The 18,532-nt window shown below is 39.4% G+C and overlaps 3 protein-coding genes across 5 annotated transcripts; 2 read left to right on the top strand and 1 right to left on the bottom strand.

Moving 5' to 3' along the window:
* Window positions 1–122: 122 nt before the first annotated feature.
* On the bottom strand, window positions 123–6,721 carry tmem138 (transmembrane protein 138). Of its 2 annotated transcripts, XR_003984895.1 has the most exons (6): window positions 6,080–6,721; window positions 5,438–5,990; window positions 4,213–4,384; window positions 3,948–4,023; window positions 3,610–3,863; window positions 123–845 (listed from the first exon to the last, which is right to left on the bottom strand). XR_003984895.1 is itself a non-coding variant. In XM_030425746.1 (5 exons), exons 2-5 carry the CDS (start codon window positions 5,563–5,565, stop codon window positions 3,751–3,753), a joined length of 489 nt encoding a protein of 162 aa, XP_030281606.1. In that variant the 5' UTR covers window positions 5,566–5,990; window positions 6,080–6,721; the 3' UTR covers window positions 3,127–3,750. The 2 variants fall into 2 exon arrangements, 1 of the variants encoding a protein (XP_030281606.1); XM_030425746.1 differs by lacking the exon at window positions 123–845 and having other exon boundaries at window positions 3,127–3,863.
* Window positions 265–2,812, top strand: tmem258 (transmembrane protein 258). Its single transcript, XM_030425747.1, has 4 exons — window positions 265–362; window positions 716–825; window positions 2,432–2,560; window positions 2,660–2,812. The coding sequence occupies exons 1-3, from the start codon at window positions 360–362 to the stop codon at window positions 2,556–2,558; spliced, it is 240 nt and encodes a 79-aa protein (XP_030281607.1). The 5' UTR covers window positions 265–359; the 3' UTR covers window positions 2,559–2,560; window positions 2,660–2,812.
* A 917-nt stretch (window positions 6,722–7,638) lies between the features above and the next one.
* cracr2b (calcium release activated channel regulator 2B) lies at window positions 7,639–18,386 on the top strand. 2 transcript variants are annotated; one of them, XM_030424831.1, is made up of 18 exons: window positions 7,639–7,753; window positions 10,077–10,333; window positions 10,411–10,522; window positions 10,622–10,769; window positions 11,950–12,096; window positions 12,188–12,278; window positions 12,368–12,463; window positions 12,550–12,737; window positions 13,565–13,636; window positions 13,799–13,853; window positions 14,500–14,579; window positions 14,687–14,807; window positions 16,465–16,591; window positions 16,682–16,763; window positions 16,877–16,991; window positions 17,165–17,272; window positions 17,407–17,483; window positions 18,132–18,386. In XM_030424831.1, the coding sequence occupies exons 2-18, from the start codon at window positions 10,079–10,081 to the stop codon at window positions 18,214–18,216; spliced, it is 1,959 nt and encodes a 652-aa protein (XP_030280691.1). In that variant the 5' UTR covers window positions 7,639–7,753; window positions 10,077–10,078; the 3' UTR covers window positions 18,217–18,386. The 2 variants fall into 2 exon arrangements, with proteins under 2 accessions (XP_030280691.1, XP_030280690.1); XM_030424830.1 differs by lacking the exon at window positions 7,639–7,753 and adding an exon at window positions 7,844–7,898.
* The last annotated feature ends 146 nt before the right edge of the window (window positions 18,387–18,532 follow it).

The raw sequence follows: 18,532 nt of genomic DNA, 5'->3' as shown, positions 1-18,532 counted from the left end.
GGCAGACACACATTTATGAATTGTCTTCAAGGTAATGCATGAAATTACGCCCTGAGTTTATCCTCACAGGTACCGGATTTCTCACTCCTGCTAAACAAAATGTAAAAAGAGAAAATAGAGAGTTTAGTGACAAAGTAGTGTAGTTTATAGCTATGAGTAAGAACAGTGCCAAATCCAGTGAAAAGAGACGAGATTTGTACGTAGTCTGTGGCTGGGAAAATCCTGAGAGGCCTTACTAAGGGAATAAAATGTCCGCTATACAACGTCAACTGTACGTCACGAGAAAACCAGGAAGAGATAGTCAGTACGTGGCCTTTTCATCTTGGACCATAGAGGCAGGAGTCCCGCTTCATCATAAAATGGTAGAATTACTTACATTTATCTCGTTTGTATAATTCCTACTCTAATATATAATTATATGCTATTTATCTGTATATGTTGTTCGTAATTTCATCAGTAAAACAAAGCGCTTCCTGTGGGAAATTATGCTGTTGTATTGTAGCTAGCTAGATATGCAGACTAGCAGTGTACTTTAACGTTAGCTTCTCATGTCAACTACTCTGGTTTAGCTGTTCTGTAGAAAAATACGATTACTAAGAATAATATTCTTGCTAGTTTTCAACACCAATCAAAATAGGCGGCTGACGTTGTTGTAGGTTATGTTTAGCTTGTTTAACATGCTTGTATCTGCTCCGTCTCTGTGCTGCGGCTGCAGGAACTCGAGGCTATGACCAGATACACCAGCCCGGTGAACCCGGCTGTGTTCCCCCACCTCACTGTCGTCCTGCTGGCCATCGGCATGTTCTTCACTGCCTGGTTCTTCGTGTATCCTTTCACTGCTTCTTCTGCATAACATTGTGTATATGGGAACATGAAAGAAGGGGTCATACCAGAGGCCATTCGGCTATTGCAGAGCATCAACCTGCAGTCAGTAAACATAAAGGATATGTACACCACAAAATGAAAATTCAGTCATTATCTTCGGAATCTAATGGCGACGGAAAGTCAGGTGAAATGTTGGTGTCCACAGACCATTTCTGGAGCTTAACAACCAAACAGTGTTGCTTTCTCCTGAAGAAGATGGAAACTTGTTATAAAATTTCAAAAATGACCCCTAAAAACATGAAACGACTCCACACAGCTTGTGTGGTCTAATCCATGTCACTGGAAGATCAGAGATCCCAAACTGATTTGAAAAGTCATTCTTCATACTGTATTATAAGACCAAATGCTCAGCATCCAGTATGAAGCAGACCCAAGAGCTAGTGCCAAGGGTCTAATTGTCTTTTCAAATCAGTGTAGACATCAGGGTTTCTATGGACTTCTATTATGCCAGTGAACTGTGTGAAGACATTTGTCTGTCTATGTTTATTTTTCAGATGTTTTTTTTTACATTTCAAAAGAAGTCACCATCTACATTCATTGTTCAGGAGAATCCTGCAACTCTGTTTTGCTGTGGAGCTCAAGACATTTTTTCCTGGACTATGAAATTGACCCAATCCTATCGGCATGGGCATGAGTAGATAGTGACTACGTTTTCATATTTGGGTGAACTCATCCTTTAACATAAGTATGTAGTTATGGATCATGTCATTGCCTTTGCTTGTTGTAAACACACTTCAAGTGAAGTTAACTTTACAAAACCTCTTGCTAAACCTGTGCCAAAAGTAATAATGGTGCAGGTTTTTACATTTCTGCCAGTGACACAAATTCTCATAGAGCACAATTAACCAGTCATACTACTGGTTTTAGTTGTTTGTGTCCTTAAACGTGTCAGGAACTCACTCAAGTACATTGTATTAAATCTCTTTTGTTACGACTTGGGACTTTATAGTTCAGGCCATGATTTCAATTGATAGCAACAACAATATCCTCACTCGGTTTATTGTTGAGATTCTGGACATATCGACATCTCTAAAAGAAATGTGATGGAGAAAAAAAGTACTTGCAGTCCGCTGCTCACAAGCATGTAACAAACCTCTCAGCTTAGTCATAGTGATTTAGAAAAGAAAATGAAGGTTAATGGTAAAACTGTTATCCAAGCCAATCCAAACATGACACTTTACAGACTTACTTCCTGCTTCAACTTTGACTTCGGAAACTTGTCAAAGATGGGTGTCCACACAGTATCCCTGTGCATTAAGGGATTCTAAAAGATATATAGGGTGTGTTCACTTTTGGTTTTATCTTAGAATAAAGTGGTAACTAATTTTGTCTTAACTGTTGAATACAAAAAAAATATTAACCACCTTCCCTTCCACTGGAATAGAGACTGAGACTTAACTTTTGCATAACAATACACAACACATGCTGATGGGTATTAATTAAACCATCTAGTGCCATAACAGTGATTTTATGTAAATATCATTACAGAATACAACAGTTTGGCTATTGGTTGTACTTTTTTTAACAACCCTTAACTTTTCATCAGCTATGAGGTGACATCAACAAAATACACAAGGGACGTCTACAAAGAGCTGCTGATCTCCCTCGTGGCTTCGCTGTTCATGGGCTTTGGTGTGCTGTTCCTACTACTCTGGGTTGGGATTTATGTATGAAGGTAAATGTAAAACTTGTTCAAGTCTGCTTGTGGCTATTTTTCAGTTAAGTAGTTTTGTAGTTGTTAACTTTGTTCTGTCCCGTCCCTCTTTTCCTGCAGTTTTGGGTGACTGACTTTAAAAGAATGAAACATTCCAGTGGAAACAAGGACATCACAACACAACACAAACTGGACTTAATTGGATTGCACTGACAATATTCTGGGATTATATGACTGATTTTCTTTTCACAAGTAAAGGGGATTTGTACAACCTTTGGTGTCTTTCTTTAAGCCTTTTACCTGCAATGACTGCAAATATCCATAAATCTCGTAGATTTTATACAGTTAAATAAAATGTTGATACATTTTAATTTAGCCCAGACGAGAAGTTCATTGCAGCATGACCTTTTGGGTGCTTGAGATAAGATGGTTATTTAAACCCACTGAAGACTATTTATGGTGCGTTTCACTAGTGGCGCCTAAAACCTCAATCCCTGATTAATCTTTGCGTTAAAAATAGAGCAGTCTGTTTCACCTTGTCTCCAGGTTAATGCCGACTAGCCTAGTGATGAAGGATTACACCGGGATTAGAGAGGGATTATTTAATAAAAACAGCGGGGACACAATTCAAAGATCCCCACTTGAACACAACTGCATTCACAGGAAAATTGGCTTATTGAATTACATTAACCATGCAAAAAGCACATACTAACCTTACATAAGGCAAAATAAACCCACAGGTTTCTTCCTTCATGGAACAGAGCTTATCCAACAAAGCTACTACTACATGATGTTCTAAGAGTGTTACATCAAAATAAATCTGCATCTGTAACAGTTCTTCCCTAAACTTTGGACATACTTTCATTCTGTCTGCAACCCAAATTGATTTACAAAGGCCACATAGATTAACAGACCCAATCCTGATTAATACAATACTATACGTGCCATGGCTGGCATACGTGCCATGGCTGGCTTACCTGCCACTGTAAACCATTTAAGTGGCTGCCCACTTGGCTATGAAGAGCCAGTAAACACAAACTGTGGTTGAGACTTCACTTCATCCTCTTTACCTGTTAGTGTTGAACACCAGCCCATTGAATTGTCTTTAATAGTTGAACACTTTCCAAGTGTCCTTTTTAGCTGATGATAATGCCAGTGTTGTCATGTCAGAAGGGCTCTTCAGGAGGTCTCTCTTGACCCTGTCCCGTCCTTCACTGACGAGCTCTGGCAAAGGCGTCACGCAGCCACAGAGAGTCCTCGTACAACCTCGGGTCTCCCATATACTCTGCTGTGCGCTTGTAGAAGTAGTAATACAACACTGCAGCTGATAACAGGAAGAAGAACAGTTACTCAACGGAAAGTAGATTAGTTCTGATGGAAATTACTTCTGAATTAAGCCACCAGTTACCTGTTCTCTGGAAAACAAAGAGAGTTTGAAGACCGTCTGTCCAAACAAAACGGTTTGAATCGAGCCACCTGAGGTTCTAGAAAAAGGAAAAATGTATCAAGTGAATGGATGAAAAATGTGCAGTTACCCTGAAGTAGGAAAGCAGAAAGTGTATACATAGGTTACTCTAATTTCAGCAGTATTACATTTAGATTCATGTCCATTTTTGTTTAGTGCTTGCACACAGCTGACATGCAGGTGTATGTGATGGTGTGAGGACACGTACCATCACCCAGCAGTGAAAGCAGATGCTGAGGGTCAGGTAAAGAGCAGAGAACACCAGCAGAGCCCTGAACCTCTCTAGTAGCAAGGACACCAGGCCGACCTGGAACACGTAGGTATTGAACATCATCAGCAGAATGATGATCACGCTGAACAAGATGGCGATGTCCTGGATGCTGTAGACACATTTTATAGTGGTTTATTTGAAATTTTGGATTATGATGCAGTGCTTGTCTCATATTACTTATCACTGCAGCAATAATGTGTCAACAAAATACCTGTGGCCAAGTCAGAGAGAAAGACACTGTACAATATGGTACATTATTAACTTTGTTAACAAACTGAGTAAAAAGAAGAATATGAATCCTGTTTGGGTACTGACGACTTAAAAAGCTCTAGATTAATTCACTGACCAGAGCATCTTGAAATGGCTGAAACAGTTATATCAAAAGAATATGACTTGTTCTCTCTAGTAAAAAAGTATGTTGCCATTTCTGGTTTTTAACAGTTGCCAATAGACTGGATATTGAATAAAGAATAAGTAAGGCATAAAATTAGGTTGCAGAGAGTTTTAACTCATCTTTTTTCATAAATACAGTATATATTGCACAAAGAAATTACAAAAAAACTGTTGGTTGTGATGATTACCACTTACTGAAAGAGTAGAGTAGCAAAGTTATTTCTATTTTCATTCTCATGGATGATAAAAGTAAAAACAAACATGGACGTTCTAGTAGTAACCTCTATAAAAATACTTACGACAGGTATAGAGTCTATAATTGAAGTGAAACTGTTCATGAGCATCTAAATACAGTAAATCTTCACCAACTGAAGATGTGTGGCTGGCTGCTTTTTAATTCAATTAAGGGATTGTTTTTTGTTTTGTTTTATCACTGATTACTGTTACTTTCTGTCCATTTCTGGCATGTGAGAGCCTGAACTAATATTTTCCTGAATGATTCATCTCGGTTGGTCATTTCATTGACACAATATTGAGAATGAAAGGAAAAATATTCAAATTTATTTAAAAGTTATCCTATATAATAAATGACACTGGCATTAAGTGAAGAAAGCAAGTCTTGCAGATGTGTTTGGCATATTTACTTGATGATGACTTCGACAAACTTGTTAAGAATAAAATCAATCAGCGAGAATCAGTTTATTTTCAGCTGACTGACTAATGACTAATAGATCAACTAACCATTACAGTATGTAGTTCAGTGACTTACATGAAAAGCACTAGTTGGATGACAGGCGCTCCTCTCAGGAGTTCACTGAAGGAGTTGACGAAGAGGTCATAGGTCAACATGGCCAGCTGGATCAGAAGCACCAGTGAGTAGTTGCCGGTCTGGAGCATCTTCAGGGGTCGATCCAGCAAACCACCGAGCTTCAAAGTCTATTCACCTCGTCGCTTCAGGCTGTTTCTCTTCACAAAATGCAGGTACTTGATGGTGAAACAAAGTCTATCTGATTTGGATTCACACTCTACATATTTACCAGAGAAATACTGCAGAGGTTTAGAGGCAGAAAGGCAGTGCTGATTTCACAACTTGTCCATTCACAAAATCGGGTGGCTTTCCCCCTAAATGTATTATTTCTTTATGTTGACTTTACTCAGGGTTGTCCATCTGGTCAGAAGCATGCGGTTTGTTGTCCTCAGGGGTGAAGTGTCTTGGTGATGATTGCAGAGAATCCAAGATATCAGATCAGATGTTTGGGATCTTCTCATTTGCTGCATGTTTACATGTCTGGTGTGGAGAGTCTCCTCGTCTGCTGCATTTCCTGCGAGAGGAAAAAAAAACCAGAACATCTGTAAAACAACAGACACGATATGATATAGTTAAAACTGAAACATTATGATTTCTTTTCACCTTCGAAGCGTTTTCACTGCAGTAGGTCATATCTTTGCCGTCTAGCCATCTCCAGTGCCGATGAGGGCTGGATGTAGTTTGTTGTCGATCGGCTAAATTAGCAGTAAACCTATCCGTGTAACATCAACGTGCCCAGGGTGTTTACGCAAACAAGCATGGAGAGGTAAAGTCTGGGATTACAGATTAATTTCACCTACGCTGACACCACAATCTCTTGTTTTGTCGCTTGCAGTGGGAGCACACTCCCTTTCTTTCTACGCGTCTAATCCAGGACGGTTGCCCCCCCACGTTATGTAGTGATGCACGAAGATAATCTGGGAGACGGATAAAAGAATGGCAGCTGACGGTTTTCAGAATCTTGTTTCCACAACAAATCACTCGGTTGGCTCTGGCACAGCTCAGATTTTAACTTCCCAGGAACTCCATCTACTCACGTTTGCTACGATAAACATCACAATAACGTCGACGAACTCCTCGCAAACGCCGAATTAACCAGCACACACTCACCAGGAAAACGCTAAGAATTAAAAAAAAATCACTCGGAGCGAAGAACAACCTCTAAATTACGTATATTCCTACTTTTAGCAAACAATGCTGCTCACTTGGAGCTTCCACTGCTGCTTTTCCGCGGTAACGGATGTATTTCCGTAAATTCCATGGTAACGCTACATTTTACCGTAATAACGCACATATAGGTTCTCGGAAAATCCTACAATATAATATTATATGATTATACACTTTTTTATATAGCACCCTTGAAGGCAAGAAATGTAAAAAAAAAAAATAAATAAAATAAAAAAAAAAAGTTAATATGAGTCATTACAAGTAAAACGAGTAAAAGTGATAAAACAGGCAAAATCACGAGAAAAGGGAAGGAGAAGGTAAACAGTCATGCTAAAAGATAAATAAACGAATGAAAACAATAGAGGACGATAGGAAGACGACATCGCATCAGAAATAAAAAATAGAATATGTACTAACAAATAAAAACAGTAAAAGACGGTAAGAAAAAGAAAAAGGGCATCATAACGGAGGAATTGAAAACACAAATAGACTAAGAGCAGTAAAAAGAATGAAAGGTGGAGGGATGAAAATTCAGTTAAAGACAGGTGCATTCTCATAACAGCAAATTGGTATTATTGGGTTTAAGAAGTTATTTAAAAGAATAACAGAGAATATGGCATACTTTGCGTTGTAGTGGTTGCACTGACTCAGTTATTCCTTAAATGTAAAGAAAGTAGCTGCTGCGTGGAAGACACAAGGAGCCGAAAGTACATGTTCATAGAAGACAAAATAAATCAACATTTAAGATATAACACATACGATAAATTATAAATTAAATTATATTTTTCAGGATGTATTTGGTTACAAATTATATATATTTGTATGCTTGTATATATGTGTGTAAATATATATTACCTATCTATTTATGTATCCATATGTAATGATTAATTAAGGAAGCCTTTGCTGCATTACTAGCTAAAAATTAATGGAGATAAATAAAGATTACAATCAAGAAGACTACGTGCGTTCAATTCGCGATCTACATGAGACATTACGGTAACCCTCCACAGCTCGCGGTCGTCACTGCCACCCTGCGGCTGCACGCGGTACTGAACTTCAGCACTGTGAGGTGATCAAGGGTTAGTGGACACCTGCGTTCAGGACACACTGGTGAGTACTCAAAGTTTCTACAACTCCGCTGAATTGATAGAAAACACAGTAATTCAAGTCTTGTACATACTTGACAACCTCGTTTTTGGTCACCTTCTCTCCGCTATGGTGGCAGTTACATTAACAGCCGACCAACTGTTGTGTTGTGAGGCTCTTCTTCAATAATAAATGTACATTACTTCTTGGTTTTGGTTACCTCAGCTAGCTGCAATGCTCCAAATGTCAGCCCCTTCATTCATAGAGGACCGCGGAGCTGAGCCCCGGTCAAACTTTTAACGCAACCCTGTTCAGCATTTTTACAACCATGGTTTTTAACGAGCTGTCATCGTGTTTTCAAGCAACATATGTTCAAGCGCAATGGGTGTGAATATGTTGTAATGTGGACGTTTATCACAGAAAGTGTCGGGCCGTGTTGTAAAACTCGCTTTTGCCTTAATTTGGGAACTCCACTTTGCACCAAACACACACACACACACACACACACACACACCGACCTAGTTAAATGGTGTGTTAGGTGTGTAAGTTTATTTGACCTTTGGCGTGGCTGCTGGCTTATTTGGAGTCTGGTTTTGACATACAAACCCTCAGTGTTTGCAGGAAGAGCTTATCTGGGATCCCTGCTGATTCTAATGTTATAAAGAAGTGTTTTAACTTCATAGATCAGCAGCTGGATGTTTTACTAGCTATTATCAGTTCACGCCTTTTAGGGTTTTATGCCCTCTTAGATAGCCTCACTGGAGAGATAGGGAGGAGAAGCACTATTTAACAGTGACGCAGATATCAATTGAGTGTGCACCTTTACCTGATGATCTTTCTTATTTTGTTTAGATGACACCATTTATGATTTATGTTGATATGTTCCCCCTCTATAATAGAAATGCCATCTAAGCCACAGGCTGATTATGTGTGATGCTTGTTGTAAATCACAGTTTATGATGGAGTTACTAAGGCATGTCTTCCTGGAAGTGCTCAGGAGTAAAATTTGTTTGCAATTGTGGTATTTCTCACAATGCAAATACCTGGTAACATTTTATTTGCATCTCTCCTCTCCCCTGGTTTTCCACCCTCCCTTAGTGTACATTGTAAATCCCCTCACATGACACCATCCTGTTTTTTATCCTCCACACATCCTGATACGCATCATCATGGCACCAGTGGCAGCATATTGTTTATTTAACGTGTCCTCATCTAAATGTAGAGTGAGAATAACTGGTTGTGCTGCCTTAAGCTAAAAACTTATGATTTAGCTTGCCTTGGCATATTGACTTTGTGTACAGAAATATACAAAATACCATGCCATCACACTGGAGACCTCAAACGGCTGCCAAATCTTAAAGAGTGACATGTCTGTCACCTGATCATAGCAGCTGTAGATAAGTCCGGAGTCACACAGCTGAGTTTGTGCTGCACCTCATGTTTGACAAGGGAGGACCTGTAGGGTTAGCTTCTCATGTTATCCTGCAGCAGTAAGAAAGAACATACAAGCTGTCTTTTAATTCATTTCAGGATCATCAGTGACGTAAAAGTGAGTGTCACTGATTATGCCTTACACTCGCAAATTCCATTAATAATTAACTTTAACACTGTTGAAATAAGGATAGACTTCCCATCAGGGCTTAACTAATAATATGTTTATTTTTACATTTTGTATGTTATTACCTGTTTATTGTTTCCTCAATGAATTGGTTAATTGCTTAGTCAATGGAATGTTAAAAAGAATAGCCATCACAAACCACCTAGAGTCCATGATGACATTTTTTAAAAACACAAAAATATTCACTTTACAACATTAAGTGACCATATAAGCAGGAAATCCTCTCATTTGAGAAGCTAGTAACCGAAAATAGCTGATAATTTTTAACTATTTGAGTTGAAAAAATGACTGAAATTGAAAAGTGTTGAACTTAATAGCAGATAGTTTTACACTGACAAATCGATTAATCGCCAAATTGTTTCAGCTCAACTTCTCATGACTCCCAGGTAAATACAAGGTCTCCAGGGGTTTGACTTTTTTTGTTGCATGTGCATCCAAAAAGCTGTCAAGTTGAAGTTACTACAGTTTCTTGTTATTACAGATTATTTATCTACATCTTTATTCCTGTTAAGAATAATATGTTTTTATTGGGTGCACTTCAATTGTGTGCAGGTGAAAAGTTAGGCCCACCAGTACAACCAGTGTAAAACGTTAGTCTGGAGCACAGAACAAAGTGAAACTTTTAATACCAAATGACAAACTATGAGGTCAACATGTGTTTATACAACCACTATTAAATGATAGCCACATACACCAACTCACCAGCCATAACCGTCTGTCTCTGTTCAGTAATGTCTAACTGGCTGAATGATGGCGAGGTGCTGGTTGGTCAAGGTAGCGGCGAGGCAGTGCCGGTGAGCCCCAGGCCGCGGGGCCTTCCAGCCGGCAGCCCAAGGCCAGGCCGGGTACAAACTCTCCTGACCTCACCCAGAGCCAGAGAAGTGATGCCAGGTAGCCCACAAGCAGAAACCATGGGCAAAGCCAAGGAGCTGTTTGTGCTGTGTGACAAAGAGGGGAAAGGGTTCATCACAAAGCGGGACATGCAGGTGAGCAGCTGATGTGGTAGGATTACAAATTTAAGGTTGTTTATAGAGTCTTGAAATTTCCATCTTCTTGTGGTCAGAGGCTACAAGGGGAGCTGCCGCTGTCCCCTGAGCAGCTGGAGACGGTGTTTGAGAGTCTGGACCGGCAGAGCAACGGCTTCCTCACTCCTGTGGAGTTTAACACTGGACTTGGTGAGTGTTGTGTTTTGAGCGATTTGAGACAACTACTCACTTTAGTTTACAACCATCTTTAAACCAAATCCTCGGGATTTTGCTCTGTCTGTGGTGCAGGTGAGTTGGTGGGGCTGGAGGACACGACCGAGCTGAGTCAAGACGAAGCAGAAGAGGATATGGACGGGGTGGACTTGTCCCAGGACCCCACTGCAGTTAGATTTGCAAACATCCTGATGGAGCTGGGTGCTGACAAACTCTTCAAGGAGTAAGACCACCATCACACATTAACTGCTAAGGTTTCCTATGACTTCTACAATAGCATATATGATAATGTCTGCACTTAGTCGCCAATTTATTACATAGTCAAAACTAATGAGATATATAATACAGAGGTGTTAATGTTAATTTTTTTGTTCTACCTTCATTGATAAAACAGTGTGGACAAAATGGATTCAAAAGCACCACAACCACTGAAATTACTGTAATGTTGATTCAAAATCTCCCTCAAACTGTGGCAACAAAAGACGGAATATTATAAACTTCATCGTAGTTTGGAGTCAGTGCAAGATTGTTCTATTAGACAGCATTACTTTTAACTAGATGTAGCTAATACACTGCCATCTGAGGATTTATTATCTAGTAAGGTTGGCCATTTCTTCTAAAACCTGAAACCTTGCTTGGATTTGATCCATTTAGCACACACAAAGTGTTCATGTGATACGTATTATATGACAATATTTGCATACTGTGTTTTCTTCAAGTGAATGCAACACTAGCTGTCAAAAGATCCACAGTTCCAGAAAACAACAGTATGGAGTCCCAGCTGTTTCATTAAAAAATATAATATCTATATAGTGTAGGTCTTTTCCACTTCAAATAAACGTTTCTTTGTTCCCACAAACCCTTACAAGTTTTGAATTTGAGAAAAACATAAAAACTGTGAACTTTTTTTCATAATAGACACATAGTACATCTACATTGGTCATTTTAAGTGCTTGAATTGCTTTACATGTTAACTTAATTATTAAAAAAGGATAGATTCTGCTGTCAGCATGTGTGTCTCCCCCAGTTGTTTGCCATCACAGTTAAAGTGTTCACACATTCAAGCCTGTTTATCTTTTAAGTTATTGTCTGTGAGCTTCTGTAAAGTTTGTCATTGTTAAAATTCTCAGTGTTGCAACAGTAATTAACATTAAGTCTCAAACTTTGTTGTGTCGGGTCGTTGAAATGGAGTAATTCTCCTCTCTAAAACAAAAACTGAAGGCTTTTTTTTGTATAGGAATCGTACTTTGTGCTGTCCAGTATAAAGATGCTTGATGTACATGATGTACAACTGTACATAAAGCGTTTGTCATTTGAATCATTAACCTTTTTGTTATGTGAATGATATTGTGCAGTTAAGATTTGATATTCACAGTAACTTTAACACTTGTGCTGTGTGTCAGTCAGCAGGAGTTCAGTTCCTTGTGGTGTGACCTCCAGAGAGATAGACCGGAGCTGCTCATTCTCCTGGAAGGCATCCTAACCCATGCAGTGTCACATTTACAAGACTCCATCAGAGAGAGAGACAGTCTGGAACAAGCTCTTTGCAGGTCCTCTGCATGTGGAACACGATATACTACATTAATTATGTCATATTCAGAAGGGAGCATTTAGAGTTTTAATTCATTTTTTCCGTTTCAGACGAGAGAATGAACATGATCAGGTTGTTAGGTCCATATATGAAGAAATGGAAAGCCAGATGCGAGAGGAGAGAGAGAAGCACCTGGCTCAGGTACACACATGTGCAATTTAGTCCTACCTTTTGTGTTTAACAAAAGTGAGCATCATAATGGCATTTAATACATTTATTGTGAAATCAAGGAGACCATTAAACAGAAGCAGAGAGGGACACAACTTGAGGAGGAGCTGAAGATTCGGGAGCAAGAGCTGGAGAACAGTCTGACCAAACAGAAAGAGGTGGCCATCCAATCACCATTAATGTCAGTTCCAAAAAATGTTAAGAGTAATAGTTTAATTTGTGAATCAACTGTTTTTGTCCTCAGCTGGAGACCAGAATTGAACAGCTGAGCTATGAAAAAGCAAACCTCAAGCAGCAGAACCAGCAGCTGCGGAGCCTCAACATCCAGTTACAGGAGCAGGTGGAGAGCAGCAGAGAGCAGCTGCAGGCTGTGCTTGGTCAGCTCAGCCTGTTGCAGCACGATGCTGCCCAAGAACAAGAAGCCAGGCAGAGGTGAGTATCTAACAGCACATACTACATGCTGTAGACGTTGCATATCTCATCCATGTTAGACAAGTTTTAAAATAAGATTACAGTAAACAATTATATGGACTTTGAAAAAATGTCTCTGAGGTCTCCAGCAGCCTGCAGATTAAATCATTGTTACCAACCAGTCACACACCAATCACAACCATTGTCTGCAAGGGTGGTCCATTTAAATAACATACTCCTCACTCATAACTACTCCTACTACTGCTGCTTGCAAGCTTGATACCATCTTTATTAGATTCATGTAGAGTAGATTCTCACTCTTATCATATACTCAAGGGTTTTCTGCATTGCGCTCCCTACGCATGCTGACTGGTCAATTCAGGGAACATCTTAAGAGCACAGCCACCAGCTCCAAACATAACTATATTTCTATTTGTTGCAATAATTGTTTTAACCTATGACAAGAGTGTTCCTGACTGAAGTAATGACCTAAAGCAGTTTGGCACTGTAATCTTTAGCAAACACCACGCACACAGAGGTAATAAGTGTAGTTGTTTGGGACTATTTTCTGTTGTGGATAAATACACATTTGATGCCCTAATGAGCATTTATGGCAGCAGGACGGTGTCTGTGGGATCAGCTCAAAGTCAACTACAGTGTCCATGTTCATAATTATGACGAAGATGTGGTTTTAAAATCTATTGCATCAAGTTATGGGAGGCTTTCACTACATAGGCAGTATTTAGAGGAATCTATTCATTATTTCTTTTTGGATTTGTTGCCAAGAAGAAAACGAGAGAATAATTGCAGACTCATGCTTTAACACTCTCTTGTTTGCTTCACTGTAGAAATGTGATGAAGGTGTCAAGGAACATACAGAAAGAGAAGGACAGTCTTTTGAGACAACTGGAGCTTCTGAGGTAACAGCTGCTGCTTCAGTCAAGTTCCTGTTACTGTAGTTGTACTGTAGTTTCTGTACTTTATTCATGTCTTTTGTTTTGTTTTATTCAATTACTCATCAATCGAAGCAAGGATCCACCAGTGTGATGTTGGTTGTAACAGATTTTCTCCCTTTTTCTCAGGGACATGAACAAAAGGCTGCGAGACGAGAAAGATGTCCAACAGGCTCAGAGGAGGGTTAGTCACAGTCACAGACACACTTTTGTCCATCCTGCTCTACCATTAACTCATTACCTCAGTGAAGACCTTTGTACCCCGTGGACACAGAAGATTTATCCCACCTAAGCTAAGTCTTGGAGAAGGCTTCATGCTGGACAATGATTATTTATACGGGCACTGTTATGGTTCGGTTATTGATTGAACTCGCTTGTGACGTTTTGCAATGTCAGCGTGTGTCTTGTTTATCTCCTGGAGATGTGATCAGTGAAGTGAAGAGTTTTGTGAAAAATGTATTCTGTCCTGTGTCAAGTTGAAGGAAAGAGTGTTTTATATCTTTATTAATGATACTGTACATAGCACTATTTATGCAGGTGACCTAAGGTGGGTCAGTTGACCATACTAATAAAGCCCTTTATCAAAATTCTTATGATTATGATGTTAAACTTATTTGCAGCAGAAAGATTTCACTATTGGACTGAATACCTGCTTTTTGAATTAACAAAAACTAAAAAATAATCTGCCCGAGTGAAGAATTTACTATTTCTACAGAGAAGATGATGCTTGGAAAATAGCATGCACATATTATATACACTAAAATACCTTCATTATAAAAATCTTAATGCTACTCATTTCTTCTGCCTCACTTCCCACAAAAACCTTTTAGACTCCAAATGTCACAAAGCCTTTGCAGAAGAAAGGGTCAATCATAGGTAACTACTTACTGCAAGACAAGCCACTGAAAAGGTTTGTATGACTGACCACATCTGATATCACATTTGTCATCTTTGCAGTAATGTGCGGCAGATATGCCCGAGGAGGTCACTAATTGTGTGTATTCGTTGATTCTGAAGACAGCTGAGCTCATCCGATGAGTTGGAGCAGAACAAAGAGAAAGAGGTGACAAATACAACCAAGAGACACCAGCCGTCACGTAGGGTCAGTCGTGAACATGTTGAACAGATGCAAACTCAGGTAGGGAACATATTAAATACACAAATACATTACATCCATGATTTTTTTAACACCGTTGCAGCAGCTACATTCAGATAATGAGGAAGATGAGAAAGTCATTAATGCGCTCATCTTTTCTCAACTCGACTCTTCCTTCCTGACAGACACTGAAAGTCTTGCTCGCCTCCGGCTTGTCCGGAATGCAGCAGTTATGCTTCTTGCTGGTTTTAAAGAAGACTGATTATGCTTTTTAATTTTCTTCCTTTCCTCCTGTGTTTTATACTGTAAAGGTTTTTGTGCATGTGACAGCTCTTGAAATGTAAAAGCCCAATGTTCGCACTAATGGGAGCTCCTGTCTCCCACAGAACGCCTTGTCGTCCCTCTCCTTTAATCCCCTGACATCACTCACCATGTCACACATTTGCACACACACAGTAGAAGTTAGTCTAACTGGAAGCTGAAAACACGCCAGAGCCGACCATAGACGTAGTGAGCGATGCAGTCTCAGGCGTGTGTGTCCAACGGTTTGCATTGCACTTGCTGATGTATGGCTTGGATGCAGCTGTTCGGCAATGGAAACCCATTCCATGAAGCTCTCTGCTTACTGTTCTTGAGCTAATCTGAAGGCCACATGAAGTTTGGAGGTCTGTATCGATTGACTCTGCAGAAAGTTGGCGACCTCTGCGCACTTTGCACCTCAGCATTCACTGAGCCCGCTCCGTCATTTTACATGGCCTACCACTTCATGGCTGAGTTGCTATCGTTCCCAGTTGCTTCCACTTTGTTATAATACCACTGACAGTTGACTGTGGAATATTTAGGAGCGAGGAAATTTCCCGACTGGACTTGTTGCACAGGTGGCATTCTATCACAGTACCACGATGAAATTCACTGAGCTCCTGAGAGCGACCCATTCCTTCTTAAATGTTTGTAGAAACGGTCTGCATGCCTAGGTGCTTGCTTTTATACACCTGTGGCCATGGAAGTTATTCGAAAACCTGATTTCAATTATTTGGATGGGTGAATGAATACTTTTGGCACTATAGTGTATGTCTCCTTGTTCATAGCCTTAGATCCTGAGGTAGGGCCCTTCCGGCCTGTCCATCGGCAGGCTTAAATCCAAAGATGACCGTGCTTTTGCCGTCAGGCCCCCCCAACTTTGTAACAACCTACCTGAGGAGATGAGGCTTGCAAAAACAGTAACTTCTTTAAAATCACTTCTTAAAACCCACTTTTATATACTTGCTTTCATATGAAGTCATCTTTTAAAATTATTTTTCACTGTCAAAGTTTTTATGTTTCTAATTCCTCTTGATGTGATGTCGTCTTCTTATCATCCTTTTCATTGCTTTTACTCTTTTTAATTTAATGTGCATGTTTTTTTTCCCCTCTTGTTTTGTCCTTTCGTTTTCACTTCTCTTAGTCAGGGTTTCTTTCTGTTTGGCTTGACTGTTGAGTGTTTAACCTGTTACATGGTCCTCCTGAGTTTCATGCTTCTTCTTTGTCCGTCAAAGCACAAACAGTTTTAAAAGGTGCCATATAAACCAAGTTGTAATTATTATAAGATAGTATTTTAAGGCATTTGTCATCTGCACAGTGATGATAGAGTGCCAAAGAAAAAAAACAACATTACAATGAAACCAAGATGTTCAGTCCGGTGCCTTTACCTGAATTTTAGAGCAACATTGTCAGTCCTCAGCGAGTGTTCAAGGTGGTGTTCCTGGGTAACTCCGGCGTGGGTAAGACCTCCTTCATCCAGCACTACTGCACGGGACACTTCTACAATAAAATGAGCGCTACTGTCGGTAAGTTTTTCTTTTATTATCACTGTTATCCGGCGATTAACATACACCTAAGTGGATATGTCAGTAAAGTATGAACCATGTTGGTTCCAGGTATAGATTTCCAGATGAAGACTGTAACTCTGGGCTCCACCACCATCACCCTGCAGCTCTGGGACACCGCAGGACAGGAGAGGTCAGATGGAACACAGCTTATTCAGATTTTTCCCAGCCATGGTTTTTTCATGTGGCTTTAACATAATACCATTTGTGCTGTAGAATCATTGTAAATCTTTTTATTTCATTCAGGTTTCGAAGCATCACTGAGCAATACTTCCGCAAAGCTGACGGTATCCTCGCCATGTATGACCTCACTCACTCCACCTCCTTCACCGCTGTGAGAGGATGGATGCACTCTGTGAAGGTGAGCAGGTGGAGATGGAAAAACATGCAAAACAGTTTGTCCCAATTTGAATGCACGTGCATGTAAATGACAACACAGCACAATAGAAAATCTCTGCTGACATCTGAGTGATATTGATGTATATTTTGCTTCAGTTTTTGTTAGTATTTTAACCTGCTATATGTCTTTCCCAGGAGAAGATGTGTGACGGTGCAGTACTGATGCTGCTGGCGAACAAACTGGACCTGGCAGACGATCACAGCAGAAGAGTTACAGCCGAGAAGGGGCAGAGACTAGCAGAGGTGAGGCACACATGAATATTCAAACTACCCTCTGGCATGATTTACTCACAATGCCACTGCTAAGGAAGAAACACTTACTTTAATATGAATTAAATTAAATTATATGTTTTGTTTTTACTTCCTGGTTTATGCAGCAACACCAAGCTTTGTTTTACGAGTGCAGTGCAAAAACTGGACATAACATCGAGGAGCTGATGACTGATCTTGCCAGGTATGGCTTCTTATTTCTTTGCTGTATGTCCTTCACATCATCTGGATCCTGTGTTGGAAGTTTTTTGGCACATATCGTTTGTTTTTTCTGACAAGTTGAAAAGTACAAGGGAAAGTAGTAAATAATCACATTTTAAAGCTGAATTTTTTTTTTTGTCATTATTTGATAAATAAATGTCAAAACCTGTGGTGGATAATTTATGCCAGATATTGATCAATGTATCAAATAATTCTTTCATTACTATTTTTCATATTTAGTCTTCTTCTAGATGTGTTGGATTATATGTTATTGTGTTGCTGTTGAACTGTATTGTGTTCTATTGAGAGGTCTTTCTAATAAAGGCTACACTGAATTAGCAATTTTCTCACAATCAAATAATTAGCAATTTTTTTTTAATAATCATCTTTCTCTTTAGAATAGCAGAGATTTTGGTCTTACTGTGAGTCCTAGGTGATGTCTTCTGATAGTTTGTTTTGTTGGACAAGCATTCTAAAACTGAAAGATATAATGACAGAGAAAAGCAGCAAATAATCACATTTCAAATAGCTGAAAACAGAAAATATTTGGCGTTTTTGTTTAATCAAATTTTTATTCTCATTTTTATTCTCATGTGTTGTGAATATGATTTAATAATTTTCTTCATTTTAGGATGTTAGTGTCGCAGCATGACCGACAATGTGAAGATGCACTTTTACTGACAGAGGACACTGATAAAAGACGCTGCTGTACTTAAAACGAAGAGGAAAGGTGTCAGCACCATGGTTGATTCGTCGGAGACGGACAAAGGTCATTCATATCATGTCAAGAGTCCATTTTGTGGACAAGTTTACTGAACAGTATCTGTAATGTTTGCCTGTGTATGTATCTTTATAAACCATCCAATAAAATATATTTTTGATGACTGCTTTGGTGTCATTGTCTATTTTTAGTCTTTTTACAGTACAGTCCTATAAGCTTTTACAGTTTTAGCTCTAGTAGAGCTCATGTGTGAGAAACCAGATGGGGGCAGCCATGTACTCTATGCAACATGTGGAGCTGCCTGTGGTGCC

The sequence above is a fragment of the Sparus aurata genome, chromosome 8 (genome assembly GCF_900880675.1).
Source record: "Sparus aurata chromosome 8, fSpaAur1.1, whole genome shotgun sequence".
NCBI classification, from domain to species: Eukaryota; Metazoa; Chordata; class Actinopteri; order Spariformes; family Sparidae; genus Sparus; species Sparus aurata.
The sequence above is the reverse complement of the archived record's forward strand: the minus strand, read 5'-3'. Positions and strand labels throughout refer to the sequence as shown.

Excerpts from the sequence above, each read along its gene's own strand:
- tmem258 (XM_030425747.1), top strand. Across the intron at positions 826-2,431 it reads TTCACTGCCTGGTTCTTCGT|CTATGAGGTGACATCAACAA; the intron begins GTATCCTTTCAC and ends ACTTTTCATCAG.
- tmem138 (XM_030425746.1), bottom strand. The coding sequence starts at position 5,565 with ATGCTCCAGACCGGCAACTACTCACTGGTGCTTCTGATCCAGCTGGCC. Across the intron at positions 4,024-4,212 it reads GCTTTCACTGCTGGGTGATG|AACCTCAGGTGGCTCGATTC; the intron begins GTACGTGTCCTC and ends TCCTTTTTCTAG. Across the intron at positions 3,864-3,947 it reads CTTTGTTTTCCAGAGAACAG|CTGCAGTGTTGTATTACTAC; the intron begins GTAACTGGTGGC and ends TCCTGTTATCAG.
- cracr2b (XM_030424830.1), top strand. The coding sequence starts at position 7,859 with ATGGTGGCAGTTACATTAACAGCCGACCAACTGTTGTGTT. Across the intron at positions 12,279-12,367 it reads GAGAGAAGCACCTGGCTCAG|GAGACCATTAAACAGAAGCA; the intron begins GTACACACATGT and ends TGTGAAATCAAG. Across the intron at positions 17,273-17,406 it reads AGGGGCAGAGACTAGCAGAG|CAACACCAAGCTTTGTTTTA; the intron begins GTGAGGCACACA and ends TGGTTTATGCAG.